Raw genomic sequence first — 27,185 nt, 5'->3', positions numbered from 1 at the left:
GTCAATTGTTAAGCATGTGTTTTAGGGGTACTTGGAGGCACATGATAAAACAGACTATAGTCAGCATGGTTTACTGAAGGGAAAATCTTTACTGATAAACCTATTGGACTTTTTTGAAGAAATGATAAGGTGGATGGACAAAGGAGAATCAGTAGATGTTGTGTACTTGGATTTTCAGAAGGCCTTGACAAAGTGCCATACATGAGGCTGCTTTAAAAGTTAAGAGCCCATGGTATTACAGGAAAAATACTAGCATGGATACAACAATGGTTGATTGGCAGGAGGCAAAGAGTTGGAATAAAGGGACCCTTTTCTGATTGGCTGCCGGTGACTGGTGGTGTTCCACAGGGGTCTGTGTTGGGACCACTTTTTTTTTACATTATATGGCAATGACCTGGATGATGAAATTGATGACCTTTTTGCCAAGTTTGCAGATGATGCAAAGACAGTTGGAGGGGCAGGTTGTTTTGAGGAAGTAGAGTGGCTACAGAAGGACAGACAGATTAGGAGAATGGGCAAAGAAGTGGCAGATGGAATACAGAGTCAGGAAATGTTTGATCACGTACCCTGGTAGAAGAAATAAAAGGGTAAGTGGAGAGAAAATTAAAAAAATCTGAGGTGCAAAGGGACTTTGGAGTCCTCATGCAGGATTCCCAAAAAGTTAATTTGTACGTTGAGTCTGTGGTGAGGAAGGCAAATCCAATATTAGCATTCATTTCAAGAAGAATAGAATATAAAAGTAAGGGCATAATATTGAAGCTTCATAAAGCACTGGAAAGGCCTCATGGAGTATGGTGAGCAGTTTTGGGCCCCTTATCTAAGCAGGGATGCTGACAATGGAGAGGTTACAAAGGAGGTTCACCAAAATTATTCCACTATTGCCAGGCTTGTCACATGAAGAGCATTTGATGGCTCTGGGCCTGTGCACACTGAAATTCAGAAGAATGTGGGGTGACTGAATTGAAACCTGCTGATGGAGTGGATGTTTCCTATGGAGGGAGAGCCTAAGATCAGAGGACACAGCCTCAGAGTAGCGGGACATTCTTTTAGAACAGAGGTGAGGAGGAATTTCTTCAGCCAGAGAGTATGAATCTATGGACTTTGTTGCCACCGGTGGTATACTTAAGGCAGAGTTTGATAGGCTCTATATTGTTCAAGGCATGAAGGGATACAGGGAGAAGGCGGGAGATTGGGGCTGAGGGGGAAAATGGATCAGCTGTGATGAAATGGCAGAGCAGGCTCATTTGTCCAAATGGCCCAATTCTCTCCTATATCTTATGGTCTTAAAATTTTCACTTTTCACTTTTAACTTTTGATCTTTAGTTGTCATCTCACCAAACCTAGATAGAAAAAGCCTGCTGGCATTTTCACTATGTATACCACTCATAATTTTGTATAACATTATCCAATCTCCCCTCAAGATTCTATGTTCCAAGGAATAAAGTCCAAGGCTATTCAATCTGTCCTTATAGCCCAGGACCTCCAGTCCTGGCAACATCCTTGTACATTTTCTCTGAACTCTTTCAATCTGATTTAAATTTTTGCTGTAGGTAGGTGACCAAAACTTTACACAATACTCCAAATTAAGCTTCCACATCATCTTGTATAACTTCAAACTAACATTCCACCAAACACACACAAAATGCTGGATGAATTCAGTAGGTCAAGTAGCATCTATGGAAATGAATAAACAGTTGATTTTTCAGGCCAAGACCCTTCTTCAGGACTCAAGCAATGTCTCCCCCACTTCTCTCTTCTTCTATTCCACACTCTGCCCTCTCACATCTGATCTTCACCTGCCTATCACCTCCCCTGGTTCCCCTTCTCCTTCCTTTTCTGCCATGGTTCACTCTCCTCTCTTGTCAAATTCCTTTTTCTCCAGAAGTTTACCTTTCCCACCTACCTGGTTTCACCTACCATATTCTGGCTTGTCATCCTTCCCTTCCCCCACCTTTTTTATTCTGGCATCCTCCCCTTTCTTTTCAATCCTCTTGAGTGTTCTTGCCTGAAATGTGACTGTTTATTCATTTTCATAGATGCTGCCTGACCTGCTGAGTTCCTCCAGCAATTTGTGCTTCCAGCATCTGAAGAATCTCTTGTATTTATGACTCATATCAGTGGCAATAACCTGGTTCGGATTAATTTTGACTGCTGTGGTATTAGTTCAAATTGCTGTGTATTCATGCTATGTTGACATTAAGAAATGTGTAATGATTTGTTTTGATTAATTTGTCCTGGGGCAGTGCAACACTGATTTTTTTTTTAAAAAGTTATTTGGATATTTACCAATCTTTAATTTCCCTACTTTAGACTGTTAGCAAACAGCTTTACTTTTGTTGTTTCTACCATGAAAAAGTATTAAATTCAGGTAATAAGGCAGCCTTCTAAATGCTCACTTGTATCATAATATTCATAGATCTTGACAGAGGCTGGCTGAATAAATCCAACTTTGTAGTACTGGTGCACTCTAAATCCAATGCAAGTGTCTTCAGTATTTGACACCTGTATGAGACAAAAAGTCATCATATATGTACTAGAATACAACTGATCAATTCCAGCTTAGCCACAAGAATTGCAGAATTTATAGACCAAGATGACAAGGACAGCAGGTGCGTGTGAACAGCACTATCCACAGAGTCTCCTCATACCTTGTTCTCTGGTAATTTCTTATTGTTCCATGATCACTATTGCTCTAGTGATATAGAAGGATATAGCATTTTGAGAAGACAGCTTATTCCCTTCTTTTCAAGATTTATTAGTGATGGACATTAAAGGACTTTACATAAAGTAGTATTAGCCAGTTGCTGGTGTAGCGGCATTTGCACTGGATTTAGAGGTAAGTGGCCCTGGGTCCAAATCCTGCTGGCTGTCTGCAAGTTTTCCATCCATGCTAGCAACTTGGCCTCAAGTAGACATGAATGCTAAAGAAAAGCATGGTTGCTGCCTGATGCACCACAAGGCACAGAAAGGAACAAAAAAAGTATACATGAACATAATAAAATTAACATAGGATAATTAGTGGTACCATATCTAGTAAAGGTTGTTTTAAAAGCTGGTTGTTTCAGAAGAATTCAAAACAAATAGAAACTGGCACCATATTGGTATGTGAGTTGAGAAGTATAAATTAAATGATTAACATAAGCCAAAGTAAATTTCACTTAAATTAGTAAACACTTAAGACTTGTTAAAATCTCTGAACTGAGTATGAACTTAACAAAAAAAGTATTCTCTTATTTCTGCTGTTTGCATCTTGCATGATGTTCAATAAACTCAGTCCAATGTTTGCAGAGTTATATTATGTAAATTCTTAAGCCAATTCATATCATTACTCAAACAACTTTACACAGCAGAGTTAAGATTAGCTTTATTTTATTTCAGATTTTGAGCCACCATAAAAAACTATGGACCAATACTATTAAGCAAAGGATCTATGGACCCCAGTTTGGGAGCCCCTGATTTAGGTCCTAATTCAACAGTTCTACGGTGTGTTACAATGTTTCTTTGTTTCCATTGACAGCACCTCTAAGGTCTCATCTCTCATTTCACCTCCCCAATTGTTTTCTCCTTCCCTTCTACTATTTTCATGTTCTAAAATCTTGTTTAAACTCTAATTTCATTTATTTCTCTGCAAGGGGCTTTGACCAGAACTACCGGTGATTGTCTCTCCACAGATTCTGTCCAGCCTGTTGTGTTTCATCAGAAGATTCTGTTTCATTTTTCTCTTATTTACAGCTTTTAGTTTCAGTAAAATGCTTTACAAGTGTACTTCCTAGACAAAGTCTAGGATTGAAGATGACTCTCACCTAAGCTGGTTTTGTGGGTTTTGAAATGACTGATGAAACCAAAGTGGGAACCATTGAAGAGCATCAGATGTTTGTGAGGTGGGGTACTCTTTCTGCCAATTACGCAGGGCTTATGTATGGGCAATACCACTCCAAATGTACCTTTTCTCCATTTTGGTTGGTCATATCTGTCAGAAGGAGGCAGGTTCGGGTAGATTTGGGTACTTCTGGGTAGTTCTGAGTGATTGTGGCTCTGTTTGTGACACTACTTTACAGCCAAGTCATGAAACAAAAAAAGGAGCCCTATAGGGATAAAGATTAAAGGAGCAGTTGCTGATGTGTAGAAAGCTATTATCATCTTCCGATCAAAGTTTTCCTCTCAACTAAACACCGCAAAAACAACCTATCTGATTGTAATTTGCTTAATATTTGTGGGAGCCTATAAGCACAAAAATGGACATCAACAGTGTATTACACTCTAGTAGTATAGTTATTTAGGACATCTTTGTAACTTCTGTCTCATAATTGTCCAAACATAGAAATCTTCTTACCGAATCTAAATAAATGATCACAGATCCTGTGGTGGATAATGCTTTGTTCAGTTCAAATCCTGATATATAATTCTCTATTTCATTTTTCAGCTGAAAACAAGGCAGAATAATAGTTAATAGTGTTGCAATGTTAGGATTAATTTCAAGGGGACTAAAACAAGGATGTATTGTTGAGGCTTTATAAACCACAAATGAGTATTGTGAACAGTTTTGGGCCCCTTATCTTAGAAAAGATGTGCTGAAACTGAAGAGTGTTCAAAGGAGATCCACAAAAATAATTCCAGGATTGAATGGCTGGTCAGGTGGAGAGTGGTCGATGGCTCTGAGCCTGTATTCACTAGAATTCAGAAGAATGAGGGTCAATTTCTTGAAACCTACCGAATGGTGAAGGGGTCTTGATAGAGTGTATATGGAGATGGTTGGGAAGTCTAAGATCAGAGGACGCAACCTCTGAGTAGAGGGACGTCCTTTTTGAAGAGAGATGAGGAGAAATTTCTTTAGCCAGAGAGTGGTGAATCTGTGGAATTCTTTGTCACAGGCAGCTGTGGAGGCAATGTCTTTATGTATATATAAGACATAAGTTGTAAGATTCTTGATTGGTCAGGGCATGAAGGGAAATGGGGAAAAGGCAGGAGATTGAGGTTGTGAGAAAAATTGGATCAGCCATGAGGAAATGGTGGAGGAGATTCAATGGGCCAAATGGGCTAATTTCTGCTCCTATATCTTGTAGTCTGTTCTTATAAAGACAATTCAATAGGGAAATAGTAATAGATCATTACACCCACAGAACGCTGGAGGAACAGCAGGTCAAGTACTGTCTATGGAAATGAATAAACAGGACCTGATGAACAGATCTTGGGCCTGAAACGTCAACTGTTCACTCTTTTCCAGAGATGCCGCCTGGCCTGCTAAGTTCCTCCAGCGTTCTGTGTGTGTTGTCTTACACGTCAGTGACAGGTTCTCTCTCAATGTGTATCAGGATCATCTGTCCATTGTTGACTTCGACCACTTTGATAAGTTATGTGGATACAGAAATACTTTATGATGACTTGCATTTTTTGTGTTTGGTAGTTAATGCCAACTGCTTTTGGAAAACATTGCTAAACCATCAAGAAGTGGGTTCCATGTATTTATTTTGTAATTCTGCAAAAGAAACCCAGGTAATTCTGAATGAATAAAATACCTACACGATCAAGATCACTGATATCTGGAGAGAATCCAGTTAGCATTGAAATATCCATAAGAGCCATTGGAGATGGTGTTTCACCAAGATATCTGCAAAAGGCAAATTGAAACAGGTTAGTAACAGAGCAGTTCCTGGGAGAATGAGGAGAGCAAAGTAAGGATATTCCCAATCAGAGTACCCAGTCCCATTGATGAGTATTTTTTAATCAGTGACACCTCACTTAAAGTAATCAGATCCCAGAATAGGAGATCCCCATTTAGTGGGTGGAGAAAAGTTTTGGGGAGATGTCAGAGGTACATTTTGTCTTTCACACTGAGAGTGGTAGGTGTCTAGATACACTGCCAGGGCTGGTGTTAGAGGCTGATACAACAGGGGCATTTCAGAGACACTTGGATGTAAGCAAATGGGTTATTATGGACTGTGTATGACGGAAATGTTGGATTGATCATGGAGTAGGCTTATATAGGTTAGCACAACACTGCAGGCTAAAGGACCCGTACTATACTGTTCTATATCATATGTATATTCTAACATCCAAACCTATGAAGATTGGCCTTATCTCAAACAATAATGAGGTGACCTACAGGGAAGAAGTCAGCTCTCTGACACAGTGGTGTCAAGAAAACAACCTCTTCTTCAATGTTGCAAAAACAAAGAAGCTGGTTGTGGATTACATGAAGAATGGAGATGGGCTAAGATCTATTGGCATTAATGGATCTGGGTTTGAGAGGGTGAACAGCCTTAAGTTCCTTGGCATACACATCACTGAGGATCTCACGTGGTCTGTACATACCAGCTGTGTGGTTAAAAAGGCACAACAGTGACTCTTTCACCTCAGACGGTTGAGGAAGTTTGGTATGGGCCCCCAAATCCTAAGAAATTTTTACAGGGGCACAATTGAGCGCATCCTGACTTGCTGCATCACTGCCTGGTATGGGAATGCTACCTCCCTTAATCACAGGACTCTGCAGAGAGTGGTACGGACAGCACAGCACAGCACATCTGTAATTGTGAACTTCCCATGATACAGGGCATTTACAAAGACAGGGGGTGTGTAAAAAGGGCCCGTAGGATCATTGGGGACCTGAGTCACCCCAACCACAATCTATTCCAGTTGCTACCCTCTGGGAAATGGTACCATAGTATAAAAGCCAAGACCAACAGACTCCGGGACAGCTTCTTCCACCAGGCCATCAGATTGATTAACTCACACTGATCTGAGTGTACTCGATATTACATTGACTGTTCTATTTATTATAAATTACTGTGATTGCACATTGCACATTTAGACAGAGACATAACGTAAAGTTTTTTACTCCTCATGTATGTGAAGGATGTAAGAAATAAAGTCAATTCAGTTCAATTCAATTTCCATTCTGCAGTGCTTAAACAGTGGTGTCCAGCTGGTGTTGATGTAGCTTATGAAATAACAAAATTTTATTCAGTCCAGATGCAGTGTTTGACCTGAAATATGAACAATTCCTTGCACCCCACAGATACTTTTCAAACTGCTGAGGTCCTACAAAGGCAAACTCGAGGAAATTTGCAGATGCTGGAAATTCAAGCAACACACACAAAATGCTGGTGGAACGCAGCAGGCCAGGCAGCATCTATAGGAAGAGGTACAGTCGATGTTTCGGGCCGAGGCCCTTCATCAGGACTCCTGATAAAGGGTCTCAGCCTGAACGTTAACCGTACCTCTTCCTATAGATGCTGCCTGGCCTGCTGCGTTCCACCAGCATTTTTTATGTATGTTGCTCAAGGTCCTACAAAGGATTGTTTGTTGTTCTAGATTGCAGTATCAGGAGTCTCTTGCATTTCCATTCAGTTTTGTTTGGTTCTATGTGGTTACTCAAGCCTGTGGGTGGTAGGGTGGAGATATGTCTCTACCAAAGGAGCCAGAAGGTGTTTTTTTCCTCTGCTTGCCTGTAAGGTGTAGCATCTGCTTAGCCATCCAGTCAAGGTCACATGAAGTCATGGAGCAGGTGGTGGATGATTGTATGAGTGTATATTACAACTTCTAGTTGACGCCAAGCAGACAATATCTGTAAAGTATTGATAATGGCTGGGGGCGGGGGGTCGTGGGAAGTCACCCATCTTGTAAAGACACTGCCCAGAAGAAGGCAATGGCAAACCACTTCTGCAGAATTTCCCAAGAACAATCATAGTCATAGACCATGAAAGTCTACGGCACATAACCATAAATTATGATGATGATGACATGCCTGGAATAAACTGTTAACATATTTTGTTTGATATAAATTTCTTCCCACAATGTGTGGTGCCACTCACTGCTGGAGGAAACTATTGAAGCACTCATCTGTCTGACTCTTCCATCACCCTGTAGGTTGACCCAACCCTCACCCCACTATAGAGTACCCAGTCTCTGCCAGAAGCAATGTATCTTATTGACCATGGTGATGGTGGCAATTTCTCTTGGCTATTTGTGTGAATGGAATGTCTTCTCCTTGCCACTTCCATCCAGTTACAACTTGTGTTGCTCTTATATGACTGTCATAGAAAGTGCTCCTTTTCATGGACAATAATCTGGGAATACAGATCCATAATTCTTTGGAAGTGGCATCACAGGTAGATAGGGTCATAAGGAAAGTTTTTGGCACATTTGCCTTCATAAATCAAAGTACTGAGTACAGCAGTTAGGATGTTATGTTGAAGCTTTATAAAGTGTTGGTGGGGCAGAATTTGGAGTATTGTGTGTCCCTATGGTCACCTATCCACAGGAAAGATGTCATTAAGATTGGAAGAGTGCAGAGAAAATTTACAAGGATGTTACAAGGACTTGGGGTCTGAATTATGGGGGAAAATTGAATAGGGTAGGACTTTGTTCCCTGGAGCATAAAAGAATGAGTGTACAAATTTATGTGGGGTATAAATATGATAACTGCAAGCAGGCTTTTTTTCACTGAGGTTGGGTGAGACTAGAATTAGAAAGTTTAGTCACTTGGTATTCAGGGTGAGGTAGTAAATTGGATTAGACATTGGCTTCATGGGACAAGTCAGAGTGGTAATACATGGTTATCTCTCTGACTGGAGGCCTGTGACTAGTGGTATACTGTAGGGAATGGTGCTGCTTATCATCCACACAAATGATGATAATATGATCAATCAGATAAGCAAATTTGCAGAATATTGGAAGTATAGTGGACAGTGAGGAAGACAATCAAACTTTGTAAGCAGGATATAAACCAGCTGAAAAAATAAGCTGAAATATGGCAGGTGGAATTTAATGTAAACAAAAGTGAGCTATTGTAATCCACAATTTCTCGCATATGGCATCATAGATAGATAGAGTCACAAAGAGAGTTTTTGGCACGTGGGCCTTCACAAATCAGAGTACTGAGTACAGGAGATGGGGTGTTATGTTAAAGTTGTATAAAAGACTGGAGACGCTTAATCTGGAGTTTTGTTCATCTACATACAGGAGAGATATCTATAAGATTGAAAGGGTGCAGAGAAGTTTACAAGGATGTAACTGAACTTGAGAATCTGAGTTATCAGGGAAAGGTTAAACATATTAGGACTTTATTCTCTGTAGGAAAGTAAGGGGAGAACTGATTGAGAGATACAAAATTATGAGGGGTATAGACAGGGTAAATGCAAGCAGGCTTTCTCCACTGAGGTTGGGTGAAACTAGAACTAGAGGTCATGGGTTAAGTGTGAAAAGTGAAATGTTTAAAGGGAGCATGAGGGAAATTTTTTCACTAGTAGTGGATGTCAGGTTGGTTTCAACATTTAAGGGAAGTTTAGATAAGTACATGGATTCGGGAGCTATGGTCCAGGTGCAGATTGATAGGACTAGGCAGAGTAATATTTTGGCCTGGACCAGATTGATTGAAAGGCCTTTTTCTGTAATGTAGTGCTCTATGATTCTCTGACTCCATGAATGTGACTTATGTGCTGTTTGTGAGTTGTATGTACTGTGTTGTGCCCCTTGGTCTAGTGAGACATGTTTTTCATTTGACTGTATACATGTTGTCATGTGTGATGCCAAGCAGAGCTACTGGACGGATGATGCTAATGAGAGAGCTAACGGAAGACAATGGAGAAACATTCAAAATGCTAATAAGAGAGAAGAGAGAGATTAATGAGAAAGAAACACAATTCAGATATTGACAGACTGTTTGCTTTGAACCTGAACTGTTTGAAGTTTGATGGACAGGTGATACCCCAACAGGGGGATAAAAAGAGCAGGTTTGCTAAGGCACGGGACGCCACGAGACCCTGGAAAGAGCAGTGTGCCCCCAGAGGACCGGTTCGCGGGAATTGGTCAGAGGCTCACAGGGTGTAAAGGTACGATCAGTAGGAACCTGAGGTGTGTGTCCTTCCTTGCCTGGGTGCCAGCTTCACCATGGAAGAACAATCATATCCGGAACGGAGGGGTCACAGTCGGTGACCACAGCGGGATCAGAAGACATCAAAAGGTCTGCCCGAAACCAACTGCATCTCTCACTCTCTCTCTCTCTCCCTCCAACGGTACAACAACAGCGACTACTTTGAACTGCACTAAACTGAACTGAACTCTGCTTCACTTAAGACTGATCATTTTACCCCTAGACTGCAATAGAGCTTGGTTGATTCCTATTACCCTAGATCTGTGTATATGTGTGTATTATCATTGCTAACCTGTTACATTTATATCCTTACGATTAGTGTACCGTAATACTTATTTCTCTAATAAAACTTTATTAGTACCTAGTAATCACAGACTCCATCGAGCGTTCCATTTCTGCTGGTTTGGCAACCCAGTTACGGGGTATGAAACAATGTATATGGCTGAATGATCATGAACTTGATGTTGAACTCTAAACTCATTGAAATGTGAGCTACTTACCGTGCGCAAACTTTTATAAGAAAGGTACTCTCAGCATCTTCAGGTTGCCGTGCTACAAATATGCAAAATAAAGTTCACTATGGTAATCACAAATACTTCAATTCCCATTTGTAACTCGGGTGTTAATAAAAGGAAAGGGTATTTTAAGTAGTTTTTGAAAATAGAAATTTTCAGTTCTCAAATTGAAAACCAGGGGTTCTACAGGAGCGTAGCAGTCAGCATGGCGCTATTGTGGCTCAGGGTGTTCCAGAATGCAGAGTTCAATTCCACGCCACCTGTGAGAAGGTTGTACAACATTTCCTGAACCCCTCTGCCTCACTAAATCTATTACAAATTTTGAAAACCTTCTCATATATTCATACACTAAAAGAAACTTCCATTAGGAGGGCCCCATGTGCCCATATTTAGTTGGGAGCAGTGGAACAAAGTTTATCAAGGTTAATATGCTGTAGGTTAAAGGCTCAAATGCTCAGCCAGTTACTTTTTCAAGGGTGACAACAGTTTCTCTACCTACCACCTTTCAAGGTTCCCAGTTCCAGACTCCCATCACTGGTGATCTTTACTTTTTCTCAACTCCCTCTCACTTCAGCTTCAAAGTTTTGATCATTTCCATTGGAGCTCCTACTTGGTAACAAGTTTCTGCAATTTTAATTGCCTTGGAAAGGTCTCGCAATATTTAGGTGTTATGCAAGAGGACATCCCCTGACTGCTGCAAAGTCTAATAGTGTAAAGTATCAGGGATTAAGTTGACTCCTTGTTGGATTATTGTCAAACTATAACACCCTTTCTGCTGGTACTTTAGATATTGTCTTCTTCGTAGTCTCCAAAAGGCACATTTCACACAATCATACAAATCAATGAGTGCATTAAAGGCAGATCCATCCAGCATGCTCTTTGACTTTCTACCATCTGATGCATAAAAACAAGAACGGTCAGGTTGGGAAACAGTTTCTTCTGAACTCCGTGCTGCATCACATTTGAAGTGTCACCAGTTAATCTGTTCTGCACATGACAATATCTAATTTATGCATTTACCTTGTTATTTATGTGTAATTCTTCTGTAGATTTTATCCTTACTTTCCTAAGTTATTGTGTGTTATATGTGTGTTATGCTATTATGCTTTACATCCATTGTCTCATTTGATGGTATACTTATATTGTTAAATTACAATAAATTTAACTTGCCTGGACTTGAAAACTTGATGAACAATTAAAATTCATACTTAATACCATTGTTTTCTTAGTTTACTCCAATCCATAGCTGACTCAGTAGAAATAGAGAGGGATAGACAGACAGAGCAAGATAAGGAAAATTCATGAAGATAAAGTATAAAGATAAAGAGTAAAAAGGAAATACTGAAATAATATTTTTGACAAAAGCCCAAGAAATACATCCATGGTATTTTTCCTTGATACATTTAACTTTACTATGCTCCAGCACTGAGCACTGAGAATCTCATTGTTAATAACGTTCACAGTGTTATGCTTACCATTATTAAGTTCCTCGGGAGTTATTGTTAAACTGAAGTGTTTACATTCCTTGGGTTCATCAGGCAACAATGCATAATAAGTTGTAAAAATCTGCATGAAGGAAACGTATATTAGAGGTAACCTGTCAGAAATCACTGACTAAAAATAGAGAAGTATAGGAATATCTCATAGAATGGTAAATCGATCTAAAATCAATGAAGATGTCACTATCTTGAATGCAACTCTTGATTTTGTTTGAATAGCCATTCTTAAAAAAAGCAGCTTCTCAGCTCTGTAAAGTTGAATTGCCATTTTTGCACCACAGTTAAAAATCCTAGTCTAACCTGCAACGTTAGAAATGATTTTCTTTTGCTTTCGTTTCAATAGGTAATGAAGTATGATACTTCGGAACTGGATATTTTAGAGGAATATGGAGCTAGTGGAGCAGATGTAAAACTTATTCATAAGGACGGCACTAGATCTGAGAGAATACATACTGGGAAATACAGCGATTCTCTTTCCTGAGGAAATTTTAATAGTGTTTCTCCTATCTTTTCCAGTTACTTGTAGCATTTGAAGGTGTGATCCAAAAGATTTATCCTCTCCAACAATGAGCAATCTATTGGAGGAACTGTTGACAATTTGGATCAAAACCTGCATCAGAATCTTTCTGTAACACAGATGCTGCTTGACACACTGAGTCCTTCCAATACTTTGTTTGTTGTCCCCGATTCCAGCATTGTCAGTCTCTTATCTCCCTCCCCATTTTATCCTCCAAGTTTGATCTGTCTTTGAATTTTAGGTTTCTCTACCTAAATGAACTTAATTGCTTTGCCAATTGTATGAGACAAGCATTTCCAGTGGGTCTTTAACTTCTAAATGATCCATTCCAGAATGAACATATTTTTAACATGTTACATCAAGTGAAAACAAATTTATTCCAGGATTCTTGACAAACTGTTATTGGAACTGCATTCATAACATCACCACCCAGACATCTGATAGCCACATGAAACAATTCTTAAACATAGGATAACCATGAAATAAAAATTAATATTTGGAGGTGCCGAGGAGTAGGTACAGAAGAGATGGCAGGGGTAAGTTTTTTACTCAGAGTGGTGAGTGCGTGGAATGGGCTGCTGGCAACGGTGGTGGAGGCGGATACGATAGGGTCTTTTAAGAGACTTTTGGATAGGTACATGGAGCTTAGGAAAATAGAGGGCTATGGATAAGCCTAGTAATTTCTAAGGTAGGGACATGTTCAGCACAACTTTGTGGGCCGAAGGGCCTGTATTGTGCTGTAGGTTTTCTATGTTTCTATAATATATTAAACATATTATATGTGGTGACAGGTATGTACTCTGATAATATATTTTACTTTGAACTTTACTTCTTTGAATTTTATGAACATAATCTCACTTTCTCAAGTAAAAACAAAGGCACATTATTCAGTCTTTAAATACTAACTTATTCCATGTAACTGTCAGTGATCTTCTTTCCGTCCTATTTTGCCTATAGTGATTTTTTTCTTTTTCAAATTCCTTGGTAAGATAAATTTGCAACTTCTCAGGTTTTCTCATGATAATATTGTGATCTCTCCAAATCTTTTCACAATGCCTTTTGGTCATATTCTCAAGAGTTAGCCCATTGTCAGTGAAAAGACTTGCTTTTAATTTCAGTTCTATAGTTCTTGATTTAATCATTTACATTTTCAAAACTGGCTCTTCTGTTCTTGTATCTAGGTGAGCTCAGTTTTCTCATCTCAACTGAAGTGTTTACCCTCTGCATTCTACTTTTTTGTTTCCGAGAAGAGTTCTTTCCTGCTTTTTCTGAATCCACTCAAATTTGTGTCTTTTATAAATGAACACTCTTCTCTTTCTCTACATTATCCTTCTCATCTTGCAGCTTACACCTGTACAAGAAGGGAAGTGAAGAGTATCTTCTCTGTTAATTATGCATCTTCTCTTTTAAACACAGCTTGTCAAAAGTGGGATAGCTGAAATTGAGTTCTGATCTCTAAATTGTACAAAATACTACACAACAATCCAGTTTTGAAGATACTGAGGCTAAAGGTCTGGAAATACAAGGTGGTCATGAATATATCCAGTAGAATAAGCAATTGCAAACAGCACTTACTTTTAGTGTTCCTTGCCCTTTTCCACGTACAGTAACAGAAAGATTTTGCAAAAGATCAAGCTAAAAAACAAGAGAGCATAGGTTAGCCATTTGCATTATAAAAATATAATGAAACAAAATTAAAAAATGACCATGAGCTTTCATGCACCACTCACTTCAATTTGTGGCAGGCAAATGATTCATGGCGACAAATTCTGAGAAAGGAAAGCAAAGCATTCTTTCTTTGGACTCCAGAAATTGAGGGGCTGAAAACAAAAGGGAGAAGGGGTGGTACGGTAGTGTAACGCTTTGCAGTTCAGGCGAATTGGTTTCAATTCTCACCACTGCCTGTAAGGAGTTTGTACATTCCCCCTGTGAGTGCATGAGTTTTCTCTGGGTGCTCTGGCTTCCTCCCACAGTCCAAAGACGTACTGGTTGACAGGTTAATAACCTGTAAATTATCCTCTGAGGAGGCTCAGATTAAATTGTGGGATTGTTAGGCAGTGTGGCTCATAGCACTGGAAGAGCCTATTTAGCACTGTACCTCAATAAATAAATTAATAAATAAATTTATTCTGAGACTGGAAAGAAAAGCAATAGGTAAACTGTTTATAATCTTTGCTCTGACTCCAGAGATTGATGGGGTAAAAGGGAAAAGGGATCATTATTTTACTTTGCTGCAGTTCTACCTGCAATGAATTTGTTTTGCCTCAAGTCTCTGCCAGGATCAAAAGTAAAGTTGTGTATTACATCCACTGGGCATTGCATGCTGCAATAGTGATGGCGGTAAATGGACATACCTTGGATGGTCACCACTGAGGGGAACTAATTATTGTTAAAGAATTCAACAATATGCCAGCCTTTTGGCATTTAATGGAGATTGGATTCCAGATGACCCCTATTCATGATTCAAGGTTGTTTAATGTCATTGCTAGTACACAAGTGTAAAGGAGAACAAAACGATTGTTAGTCTAGATCTAATGCAGCACAGCACAAAAAATAAACACAATAAGAAAAAGAGCAGAATAATAAAAAACACGAAGAATTATAAGTACATAAGATAGCTTACAGACATAGATTGATTGTATATCCGTAAAGTGATACCAGGTATAGGAATGTCTGTACATAAGATGACTCTGACAAGAAATGATATAGTGATGGAGGGGTGGATTGGTGGGTGGAGGTATTGATCAGCCTTATTGCTTGGGAAAAGTAACTGTGGAGATGCTCACTGTGCAGCTGGAGGATGCAATTGTCATCCACAGTCTCAAAGTACCTGAACAGGAATATAATGAACACTGTACTGAATATATGCCATTAAATATCTCTGAGAAAACTTTGCTGAAGGTTCACATCTGTTTCTTTTTTAAAACCCCAAAAGAGGTCAGTGAAGTAATAAACAATCAGCCCTCAGTATCAACAAATGCAATATAAGAACGTAAGAACTTAAGAAATAGGAGAAAGAAGTAGGCCACTTTTCAATAAGATCGTGACTGATCTGGCCATGGACTCATTTCCATCTACCTGCCTTTGCACCATGACCCTTAATTCCCCTACTATGCAAACACCTGTCCAACCTTGTCTTAAGCATATTTACTGAGGTAGCCTCCACAGCTTCATTGGGCAGAGAATTCCACAGATAAATGTTGAAGCGGAGCTGACACTCCCACTTGCTTTTTTCTGTTTCTCTCCTCTGCCTCATTCGCTGACAAATCTCCAAATGATCACAATTCATTCTCATCTTGTCAGACTCCTGGCTCTCATCCACATTGATCTTGACTTGCTTCCAGGAAAAGGCTGAGAGAATTTGTAAAATTTTGTCTTCTGACCTTGGTAGATGTTCTTAGCATTGGTGAGCTCAAGCCTGTGCCCTCAGCCTCCTACCTTATCTTCCATGCACTCAAGACTGTATGGCTAGATCCTGTGCCAACTCCTTTTATGAGTTTGCAGATGGCACCACTGTAGTGGGCTAAACCTCAAATAATGTTGAGTTGGAATATAGCAAGGAGACAGAGGGCCTAGTGACATATTGTCATGACAATAACCTTTCCCACAATGTCAGCAAAACAAAATGAGCTGGTTATTGACTTTCGGAAGAGGAATGGTTCACCTGCTGCGGTTTCTGTCAACAATGTTGAGGTAGAGAGGATCGAGAACTTCAAGTTCCTAGGAACAAACGACACTAATACCTTGTCCTGGTACAATCATGTATTCAGATAACCACAGAAAAAAACAGAAAATGCTCCAGCGTCTCCACTTCTTCACATGGCTAAAGAAATCTGGCTTTGACCCTCGTCAATTTTTATAGATCCACCATAGAAACCGTCCTTTTAGACCACAAGACCATAAGACACAAGAGCAGAATTAAGCCATTTGGCCCATGGAGTCTGTTCCGCCATTCAATCATGGCTGATCCTTTTTTTTCCTCTCCTCAGCCCCACTCGGCGACCTTCTCCCCATAACCTTCTTCAGATGCATCATAACCAGGTATGGCAAATTCTCTGCCTGAGACTGCAAGAAACCAGAGATGCCTCTGGACACAGTGAAGCACATCATGGAAACCAGCCGCTTACAAATTCTCTCCGCCTTTTCCTGGAAGCAAATCAAGATCAATGTGGATGAGATCCAGGAGTCTGACAAGATGAGAATGAATTGTGATCATTTGGAGATTTGTCAGGGAATGAGGCAGAGGAGAGAAGCAGAAAAAAGCAAGTGGGAGTGTCAGCTCCGCTTCATTTATCTGTGGAATTCTCTGCCCATGGACTCTGTATACACCTCCTGCTTTTTATCCTACTATTATAAGAAAGTGAATGATCTTCCAGTATAATAAGAAGGACTCTTGACTTCAGAATCTACTTTGTTATGATCAATCATCTTATGGTTTGGTTGCATTATACTGTCTCTGTAACTGTATTCTGCATTCTGTAACTGCTCTTCTCTTGTAATACTAACGTCCGCTAATGTTACAAAATGATTTGTCTGATGGCAGCATAACAGGCATAAACTGATTTCCCAGTTTAGCTCCCAATATAATCAAAAACCTATTTGCCAGAATTTTCTGATGTGCTGCAGAAACTCCAAAATTTTACAGAGTAACGTTTTGTGAACAAAGCTAGGATGGAATTAAGCACTTTAATGACAGAAGATATTTTGTAGAGTGTTACGTACCCCGTAATGGGTTAAAAGAACCAGCAGAAATGGAACATACCTGGAGTCTGTTTTTGCAGTTTACTAACATTATTTTTTTATTAGTAACTACACAATACAGTAATATAAAACTAGATAAATCAAACAGGTTAGCAGAGATTATGTGTGTATATATATAGGTGTGGAAATATATAACCCAAACTTCTTCAAACTTAGGTGGTAATTGATATACTCTTACGATGAGAGGTAAAAAAAGTTCAGTTCAGATGCACAGGTTAATTAATACGAGATGTATGTAATCCAAAGGCGAATGTTGTGAGAAAGCAATTACATCGATATTCCACAGACTCCATGACAGCAATACGAGATAACAATAGTAGTAGGTTTTATCTCCGAAGTTGTTCCAGTCCACACACGAAATAGCACCAACAGTGATCTTCAACGAATATCCTTCCAACACAAGTGGTACCACATCCTAATTCAGCTATGGGACATCTTAAAGTGGTGGCCACAGGATAGTTAAACAGAATCCACGTATGGATTATCACCAACAGTAGCTTATCTCAAAGGGGACCCTCTTCAGGAGAACCACTCCACCTCTCTCTCTCTTCTTTTAAAGGCACAGTCCATAATGAGTAACTCAGGATATCATCACAAGAGTAACACACATAAAATGTCGGAGGAACTCAGTAGGTCAGGCAACATCTGTGGAAAGCAATTCTGGCTTTCTTCCGGCTTCTTCAGCCTTCCCTTCCCATCCTGAAATGCCAGCTGTTTGTTCCTCTCCATAGATGCTGACAAATTATGGAGTTCCTCCAGCATTTTTGTGCATTTCTCTGGATTTCCAAGCATCTGCAGAATCTCTTGTTCTGAAGATATTTTATATCTGGAGAAGGTGGCCTCTGCGTGGCAGACATATCGAGATGGACTTGTTGAACTGAATGGCTTGTTACAATGCCAGAGATTTACTTAATACACAACAATTAAGAAACATAGAAACATAGAAAACTTACAGTACAATACAGGCCCTTCAGCCCAAAATGCTGGACCAAATATATTCTTACTTTAGAAACTACCTAGAGTTACCCATAGCCCTCTATTTTTCTAAGCTCCATGTACCTATCCAGGAGTCTCTTAAAAGACCTTATTGTATCCACCTCCACCACCGAAGCCAGCAGCCCATTCCACGCACTCACCACTCTCTGCATAAAAAACTAAACTCTGACATCTCCTCTGTAATTTAATTCACTTCTATGATCAATTACGGAACAATTGATGAGAACTACAAATTATTAATGTCATTTTAGAGGATGACTATATATGAAGAAATAAGAAAAAAGGAATAAATACATCAAACTTCTGAACAAACCTTTGCTGTATTACTCTTCAGTAGTGTTTGTTGATTCAATACCCAGAAAAGGGGATTTTTCCTGCCAGGAATTGTCACAGTTACTGCCAAGTTCATTTCCTTGAACTGAGGTGTATCAGTCTTGTACCTGGCCAGTGCTTGCAATGCAACCATTGTTGCCTGGAAAAATAAAAGGTTCTTGTTGAATATATGCAGAACTTTCAGACTAAGCTCCTAATATCCATTAAATGGTGTGGTGTGGCTCTACTGGTAAAAAGTGGCATCAAATCAGAAGAAAGGGCAATGTTATGGTAGTCATGGGAGATATTAACATGAGGGTCATTGGGAAAATCAGGTTGGTAATGGATCTCAAGAGAGTGAGTTTGTTGAATGCCTAAGAGATAGCTTTTTAGAGCAGTTTAGAAACTAGTAAGGGATCAGCTACACTGGATTGGGTGTTATGTAATGAACCAGAGGCAATTAGGGATCATAATGTAAAAGAACCCTTAGGAACCAGTGATCACAATATGATTGTGTTCAACGTGAAATTTGATAGGGAGCATGTACAGTCAGAAAGTAGCAGTACTTCAGGGCAGTGAGGGAAATTACATTGATATGAGAGAGGAGTTGCCCAAGTAAATTGGTAGGAGCTGCTGGCAGGGATGTCAGCAGAGTAGCAGTGGCATGTGTTTCTGGGAAAAATGAGGAAGGTGCAGGAGACGTGTATTCCAAAAATGAAGAAATACTCAAATGATAAAATAGTACAACCATGGCTGACAAGAGAAGTCAAAGCTATTGTAAAAGCAAAAGAAAGGGCATACAACAAAGCAAAAATGAGTGGGAAGATAGAGGATTGGGAAGTTTTTAAAAACCTACAGAGAGCAGCTGAAAAAAATCATTAGAAGGGAAAAGATGAAATATGAAAGCAAGCTGGCAAATAATATCAAAGTGTTTTCATGTATGTTAAAAATAAAAGAGAAATGAGAGTGGATATAGGACCACTAGAAAATGAGGCAGGAGAAATAATAACAGGGAACAAGGAGATGGCTGATGAACTAAATGAGTATTTTGCGTCAGTCTTCACTGTGGAAGACACTAGCAGTATGCCTGATGTTGTAGTGTGTGAAGGAAGAGAAGTAGATGCAGTTACTGTTACAAGAGAGAAGGTACTCAAAAAGCTGAAAGACCTAAAGGTACATAAATCACATGGACCAGAGGGACTGCACCCTCAGGTTCTGAAAGATGTAGCATTAGAGATTATGGTGGCATTAGAAATTATCTTTCAAAAACATTTGGACTCGGCATGATAAAGTATAAAGTATAAAGTATGATGCCAGAGGACTGGAAAATTGCAAGTGTTACTCCACTCTTTAAGAAAGGATGAAGGCAGCAGAAAGGAAATTATAGACCAGTTAACCTGAACTCAGAGGTTGGGAAGATGTTAGAGTCAATTGTTAAGGATGAGGTGATGGAGTACTTGGTGACACAAGACAAGATAGTACAAAGTCAGCATGGTTTCCTTCAGGGAAAATCCTGTCTGAAAAAACCTGTTGGAATTCTTTGTGGAGATTATAAGTAGGATAGATAAAGGAGATGCAGTGGATGTTGTAGATCTGGACTTTCAGAAGGCCTTTGACAAGGTGCTACACATAAGGCTGCTTACCAAGTTAAAAGCTCATGGTGTTACAGGAAAGTTACTACCATGGTTAGAGCATTGGCTGATTAGCAGGAGGCTGCGAGTGGGAATAAAAGGATCCTTTTCTGGTTGGCTGACAGTAACTAGTGGTGTTCTGCAGGGGTCGGTGTTGGGACTACTTCTTTTTATGCTGTATATAAATGATTTAGATGATAGAATAGATAGCTTTGTTGCCAAGTTTGCAGATGAAACAAAGACTGGTGGAGGGGCAGGTAGTGTTGAGGAAACAAGTAAGATGCAGAAGGACTTAGACTGATTAGGAGAATAGGCAAGAAAATGGAAAATGAAATACAATATTAGAAAATGCATGGTCATGCACTTTGGTTGTAGAAATAAATGTGCCGACTATTTTCTAAATGGGAAGAAAATCTAGGAATCTGAGATGCAGAGGGACTTGGGAGCCCTGGGGCAGAACACCCTGAAGGTTAACTTGCAGGTTGAGTCAGTGGTGAGGAAGGCAAATGCCATGTTAGCATTCATTTCAAGAGGTCTAGAATACAAGAGCAAGGATGTGATGCTGGAGCTTTATATAGAAACATAGAAACATAGAAAATAGGTGCAGGAGTAGGCCATTCGGCCCTTCAAACCTGCACCGACATTGATACTCACTTTACCCACCTGACACTTGATAACATTTACAATCAACACTGACAAAAAGTGAAAAATAATGTTAAAAAATTGCAATTACTAAAAAAATGGAAGTTACAGAAGAGAATATACAAGTACACTTAAAATATTTAAGTACGCTTAAGATTTTATTAAAAAAATCAATTAAATCAGCTCTTGTTCTGCCCAAAGTGAATAGAAACATAGAAACATAGAAAATAGGTGCAGGAGTAGGCCATTCGGTCCTTCGAGCCTGCACTGCCATTTATTATGATCATGGCTGATCATCCAACTCAGAACCCCGCCCCAGCCTTCCCTCCATACCCCCTGACCCCCGTAGCCACAAAGGCCATATCTAACTCCCTCTTAAATATAGCCAATGAACTGGCCTCAACTGTTTCCTGTGGCAGAGAGTTCCACAGATTCACCACTCTCTGTGTGAAGAAGTTTTTCCTCATCTCGGTCCTAAAAGGCTTCCCCTTTATCCTCAAACTGTGACCCCTCGTTCTGGACTTCCCCAACATCGGGAACAATCTTCCTGCATCTAGCCTGTCCAATCCCTTTAGGATTTTATACGTTTCAATCAGATATCCCCTCAATCTTCTAAATTCCAACGAGTATAAGCCTCGTTCATCCAGTCTTTCATCATATGTAAGTCCTGCCATCCCAGGAATCAATTCTGGTGAACCTTCTTTGTACTCCTTCTATGGCAAGGATGTCTTTCCTCAGATTAGGGGACCAAAACTGCACACAATACTCCAGGTGTGGTCTCACCAAGGCCTTGTACAACTGCAGTAGTACCTCCCTGCTCCTGTACTTGAATCCTCTTGCTATAAATGCCAGCATACCATTCGCCTTTTTCACCGTCTGCTGTACCTGCATGCCCACTTTCAATGACTGGTGTATAATGACAGCCAGGTCTCGTTGCACCTCCCCTTTTCCTAATCCGCCACCATTCAGATAATAATCTGTTTTCTTGTTTTTGCCACCAAAGTGGATAACTTCACATTTATCCACATTAAATTTCATCTGCCATGAATTTGTCCACTCACCTAACCTATCCAAGTCACCCTGCATCCTCTTAGCATCCTCCTCACAGCTAACACTGCCGCCCAGCTTCGTGTCATCCGCAAACTTGGAGATGCTGCATTTAATTCCCTCATCCAAGTCATTAATATATATTGTAAACAACTGGGGTCCCAGCACTGAGCCCCACTAGTCACTGCCTGCCATTCTGAAAAGGTCCCGTTTATTCCCACTCTTTGCTTCCTGTCTGCCAACCAATTCTCTATCCACATCAATACCTTACCCCAATACCGTGTGCTTTAAGTTTGCACACTAATCTCCTGTGTGGGACCTTGTCAAAAGCCTTTTGAAAATCCAAATATACCACATCCACTGGTTCTCCCCTATCCACTCTACTAGTTACATCCTCAAAAAATTCTATGAGATTCATCAGACATGATTTTCCTTTCACAAATCCATGCTGACTTTGTCTGATGATTTCACCGCTTTCCAAATGTGCTGTTATCACATCTTTGATAACTGACTCTAGCAGTTTCCCCACCACCGATGTTAGGCTAACCGGTCTATAATTCCCTGGTTTCTCTCTCCCTCCTTTTTTAAAAAGTGGGGTTACATTAGTCACCCTCCAATCCTCAGGAACTAGTCCAGAATCTAAAGAGTTTTGAAAAATTATCACTAATGCATCCTTTATTTCTTGGGCTACTTCCTTAAGCACTCTGGGATGCAGACCATCTGGCCCTGGGGATTTATCTGCCTTTAATCCCTTCAATTTACCTAACACCACTTCCCTACTAACATGTATTTCGCACAGTTCCTCCATCTCAGTGGACCCTCTGTCCCCTACTATTTCCGGAAGATTATTTATGTCCTCCTTAGTGAAGACAGAACCAAAGTAATTATTCAATTGGTTTGCCATATGGCAATGGTGAGGCTTCACCTTGAGTATTGTGAACAGTTTTGGGCCCTTCAGCTTAGAAAAGATGTCCTGGCATTGGAGAGGTTCCTGAGGAAGTTCACAAGGTTGATTCCAGGAATGAAAGGGTTATCATATAAGGAATGTTAGATGGCTGTGGGTCTGTACTCATTGGAATTCAGAAGGATGAGGGGAGATCTCATTGAAGCCTTTTGAATGTTGAAAGGCCTAGACAGAGTAGATGTGGAAAGGATGTTTCCCATGGTGGGAGAGTCTAGGACAAGAGGGCACAGCCTCAGGACAGTGGGGCGTCCTTTCAAAGCAGAGATGCTGAGAAATTTCTTTAGACAAAGGGTGATGAATATATGGAATTTGTTGCCAAATGCAGCTGTGGAGGCCAGGTCGCTGAATGTGTTTAAGGCAGCGATTGATGGGTTCTTGATTGGACATGGCATTAAAGGTTACGAGGAGAAGGTCGGGAACTGGGGTTGAGGAGGAGAGAAAAAAATGATCAGCCATGATTGAATGGTGGAACAGACTTGATGGGCCAGTTGATCTAATTCTGTTCCTATGTCTTATGGTCTAAATCTGCATGCATGATCAATAAATAAGAGATCACTTTTATTTTGGTTTAACCAACTCAGATCACTACAAGGATTGTAAGGCTTCCATTGTTCGCTGATTAAAGTAACCAGGGAGATTGAAACATTAAGATAAATGCAAACGTTTACAGATCATTTGGATGCTTCAGCACTCTGCAATCTCTGAGAGGACTTGGAAGACAATGGCAGCAGGCATGAACCTCATGGCAAGCAGGTTGCGTGACGGGGCCAAACTGATGTTTGACTCCATTTTGCCAATTAACGTTTCCCTTCTGTGCTGATTAAAGCAGGAGGGAAATTGAAATATCAAGGCAAATGCAGAAGGTGAGTGCTGGCTGCTTGATTTTGATTGCTCTGCCACCAGAGAGGGGAGAGCCTGCCGCTGTGCTAAGAGAATGTTACCCAGGTTTTCTGTGTTGTGGATATGGACTTGGACTATAGACTTTTTCAGTCTTATAGTTTTTTATATTCTGTGTTTTTCACCTGCTCTTTCTCATTTTCTTTTTGTGCAGGGAGGAGTATTTGATGAACAATATGCCCGTTCCATTTTTGTTCATTTTTTTGTCCTGTGAGGGGGGATTTGGGGTTGATGATTGTGCTGTCTTTTTTTTCTTTCTTGGTTTCATAGTTAACCAGAGAAGAAGAATTTCAGAGTTATATACTCTGATCATAAAATTAATCTTTGAACCTTTGAGTCTTTCTTTAGCAATTGGTAAATTTCGAGTTTCCCAGGCTAGGCACAACATCTTACATGAGATTCCAGGCAACCACTACTTCAGTTATCTAAAAAATAATATCCAGTCTTACCTGAGTAGAGGTGAACCCTCCTCCATATTCGCTCCTTTGTGATAGCCATCCCACTATTTTACTAGCTTTCTCATGCTGTTTCATTTGCAAGAAAAACAGAAGGGCATATCCCGTGGCTTCAATAGTGTATAGAGAGTCAGCACTTTCTCCCACTGGCCAGTGCGATTCGTCTGAAGAGGTGAAAGAGAAAAATATCAATTAATGTAAAGAACACTCATGGTCAGGTGGTATGGTAGCACAGTGGTAAGTTCAACGCTGTTACACTGTCAGCAATCCTAGTTCAACTCTCCTTGCTGCTTGTAAGGAGTTTGTATGCTCCCCTATGACTGCATGGGTCTCCTCCGGGTGCTCCAGTTTCTTTCCACATTCCAAAGTTGTACGGGTTGGTAGGTTAATAGGTCACATGGTGTAATTGGGCGGCATAGGTTTGCTGGACCAGAAGGGCTTGTTATCGTACTGTAAGCCTCTAAATCTCTAAATATTTAAATTAACTGTACTGTCAATTTCAAAACAGGCACCAGTGTTTGTGTTCTCACTCTCCCTAAGCCCTAGAAACATAGGGGGATATCACCTGTCAATTGTCCTCTCATCCTGCACACCTATAAACTGCTGCAGTGTCACGTGAGGCCAATCATCAGCCGATGTTCTTTGCACACATCTAGCAATGGCAATAACGAGGTGCATTTCTCTCTTTACTAAGGTGTGTATTTCTCTTTCCCAAATACATATCGTGTAACAAATATCTGAGCTAAAAAGAATACATTTTTATTATCTCAAATGGCTTTCACTTTGCCAAACTGAGTCTTTTCAGGAAGGGAATCTAATTTTTAGCTTCCCCATCCCAATGCATCTTTATACAAGAGAATAATCTCACATTTGATCAGAAAATTTCAAATACAAGAAATCCAAAATAGAGAAAAACAGAAAAATATGGAAATACTCATGTCCATTCTATTAATATGCTTCTATAGGCTTCAAACTGTCTACCACTTCCTCATCCTCGTTGCTCAAAATTCCATGACTTCACAATTTGACTCCAACCAGGATTCCTGTTCAATAATAACAAAATACTCAAAATCAGGTTTATTATCACCGGCAGTGACATGAAATTTGTCAACTTAGCACCAGCAGTTCAATGCAATACATAGTCTAGCACAGAGAGAGAGAGAAAAATTAAACATAATAATAATAAATAAGTAAATCAATTACATATATTGAACAGATTTTTTAAAACTTGCAAAAATAGCAATACTGTATATTTTTTTAAAAGTGAGGTAGTGTCCAAAGCTTCAATATCCATTTAGAAATCGGATGGCAGAGGGGAAGAAGCTGTTCCTGAGTCACTGAGTGTGTGCCTTCAGGCTTCTGTACCTCCTACCTGATGGGTAACAGTGAGAAAAGGACATGTCCTGGGTGCTGGAGGTCCTTAATAATGGATGCTGCCTTTCTGTGACACCGCTCCCTAAAGATGCTGGGTACTTTGTAGGCTAGGGCCCAAGATGGAACTGACTAGATTTACAACCTTCTGCAGCTTCTTTCGGTCCTGTGCAGTAGCCCCTCCATACCAGACAGTGATGCAGCCTGTCAGAATGCTCTCCACGGTACAACTATAGAAGTTTCTGAGTATATTTGTTGACATACAAAATCCCTTCAAACTCCAAATAAAGTATAGCTGCTGTCTTGCCTTCTTTATAATTACATCAATATGTTGGGACCAGATTAGATCCTCAGAGATCTTGACACCCAGGAACTTGAAGTTGCTCACTCTCTCCACTTCTGATCCCTCTATGAGGATTGGTATGTGTTCCTTCGTCTTACCCTTCCTGAAGTCCGCAATCAGCTCTTTCGTCTTACTGACGTTGAGTGCCAGGTTGTTGCTGTGGCACCATTGCACGATTTGACATATCTCACTCCTGCACGCCCTCTTGTCACCACTTGAGATTCTACCAACAATGGTTGCATCGTCAGCAAATTTATAGATGGTATTTGAGCTATGCCTAGCTACACAGTCATGTGCATATAGAGAGTAGAGCAGTGGGCTAAGCACACACCCCTGAGGTGTGCCAGTGTTGATTGTTAGTGAGGAGGAGATGTTATCACCAATCCGCACAGATTGTGGTCTTTCGGTTAGGAAGTCAAGGATCCAATTGCAGAGGGAGGTGCAGAGGCCCAGATTCAGGATTGTGGGAATGATGGTATTAAATGCTGAGCTATAGTCGATGAACAGCATCCTGACATAGGTTTTTGTGTTGTCTAGATGGTCTAACGCCTTGTGAAGAGCCACTGAGATTGTGTCTGCTGTTGACCTATTGTGGTGATATGCAAATTGCAGTGGGTCCAGGTCCTTGCTGAGGCAGGAGTTCAGTCTAGTCATAACCAACCTCTCATAGCATTTCATCATTATCGATGTGAGTGCTACCGGGTGATAGTCATTAAGGCAGCTCACATTATTCTTCTTAGGTACTGGTATAATTGTTGCCTTTTTTAAGCAAGTGGGAACTTCTGCTTGTAGCAGTGAGAGGTTGAAAAAGGCCTTCAATACTCCTGCTAGTTGGTTGGCACAGGTTTTCAGAATCTTACCAGGTGCTCGATCAGGACCTTCTGCCTTACAAGAGTTCACTCTCTTTAAAGACAGTGTACTCTCCTCATCTTCTCATAAAGCGCTTTTCAGATTAACAATTTCAGATCGTATTTCAGCTGATCCATTTAAACCTTTACTGAACTTACAATTACTATTTTGTTTATCCTATAACCACCCTGTGGAAGTGGGAGCAAGGCATGGGGTAACGTAACACCTTGGCAGGATAGATTGCAGTCTGCCCAGGCAAGAAACATAGGAATCCTACAGCACAATACAGGCCCTTCAGGCCACAATGCTGAGTTAAACATGTACAGTACTTACTTCAGAAATTACATAGGGTTACCCGTAGCCCTCTATTTTTCTAAGGTCCGTGAACCTGTCCAGGATTCTTAAAAGACCCTATCGTATCTGCCTCCACCACCGTCGCTGGCAGCCCTTTTCACGCACTCACCACTCTCAAAGTTTAAAAAAAAACTTAACCCTGACATCTCCTCTGTACCTAC

The 27,185-nt window shown here is 40.2% G+C and overlaps 1 protein-coding gene across 4 annotated transcripts in view; it reads right to left on the bottom strand.

Moving 5' to 3' along the window:
• The window catches only part of LOC134339484 (complement C3-like), a 168,295-nt gene that overhangs the window by 9,121 nt on the left and 131,989 nt on the right, over window positions 1-27,185 (bottom strand). The window contains exons 29-36 of one of the 4 annotated variants that reach the window (XM_063036036.1): window positions 24,102-24,271; window positions 18,473-18,631; window positions 13,978-14,037; window positions 11,862-11,952; window positions 10,372-10,423; window positions 5,521-5,608; window positions 4,334-4,423; window positions 2,397-2,502 (exon numbers count right to left, since the gene is read on the bottom strand). In XM_063036036.1, the coding sequence (XP_062892106.1) occupies window positions 2,397-2,502; window positions 4,334-4,423; window positions 5,521-5,608; window positions 10,372-10,423; window positions 11,862-11,952; window positions 13,978-14,037; window positions 18,473-18,631; window positions 24,102-24,271 (816 nt within the window). Of the gene's footprint in view, window positions 1-2,396; window positions 2,503-4,333; window positions 4,424-5,520; window positions 5,609-10,371; window positions 10,424-11,861; window positions 11,953-13,977; window positions 14,038-18,472; window positions 18,632-24,101; window positions 24,272-27,185 lie in introns of those variants that run through there. The other 3 variants (XR_010016409.1, XR_010016410.1, XR_010016411.1) reach the window with 3 other exon arrangements.

This window comes from Mobula hypostoma, chromosome 29 (assembly GCF_963921235.1).
Source record: "Mobula hypostoma chromosome 29, sMobHyp1.1, whole genome shotgun sequence".
NCBI classification, from domain to species: Eukaryota; Metazoa; Chordata; class Chondrichthyes; order Myliobatiformes; family Myliobatidae; genus Mobula; species Mobula hypostoma.
The sequence above is the reverse complement of the archived record's forward strand: the minus strand, read 5'-3'. Positions and strand labels throughout refer to the sequence as shown.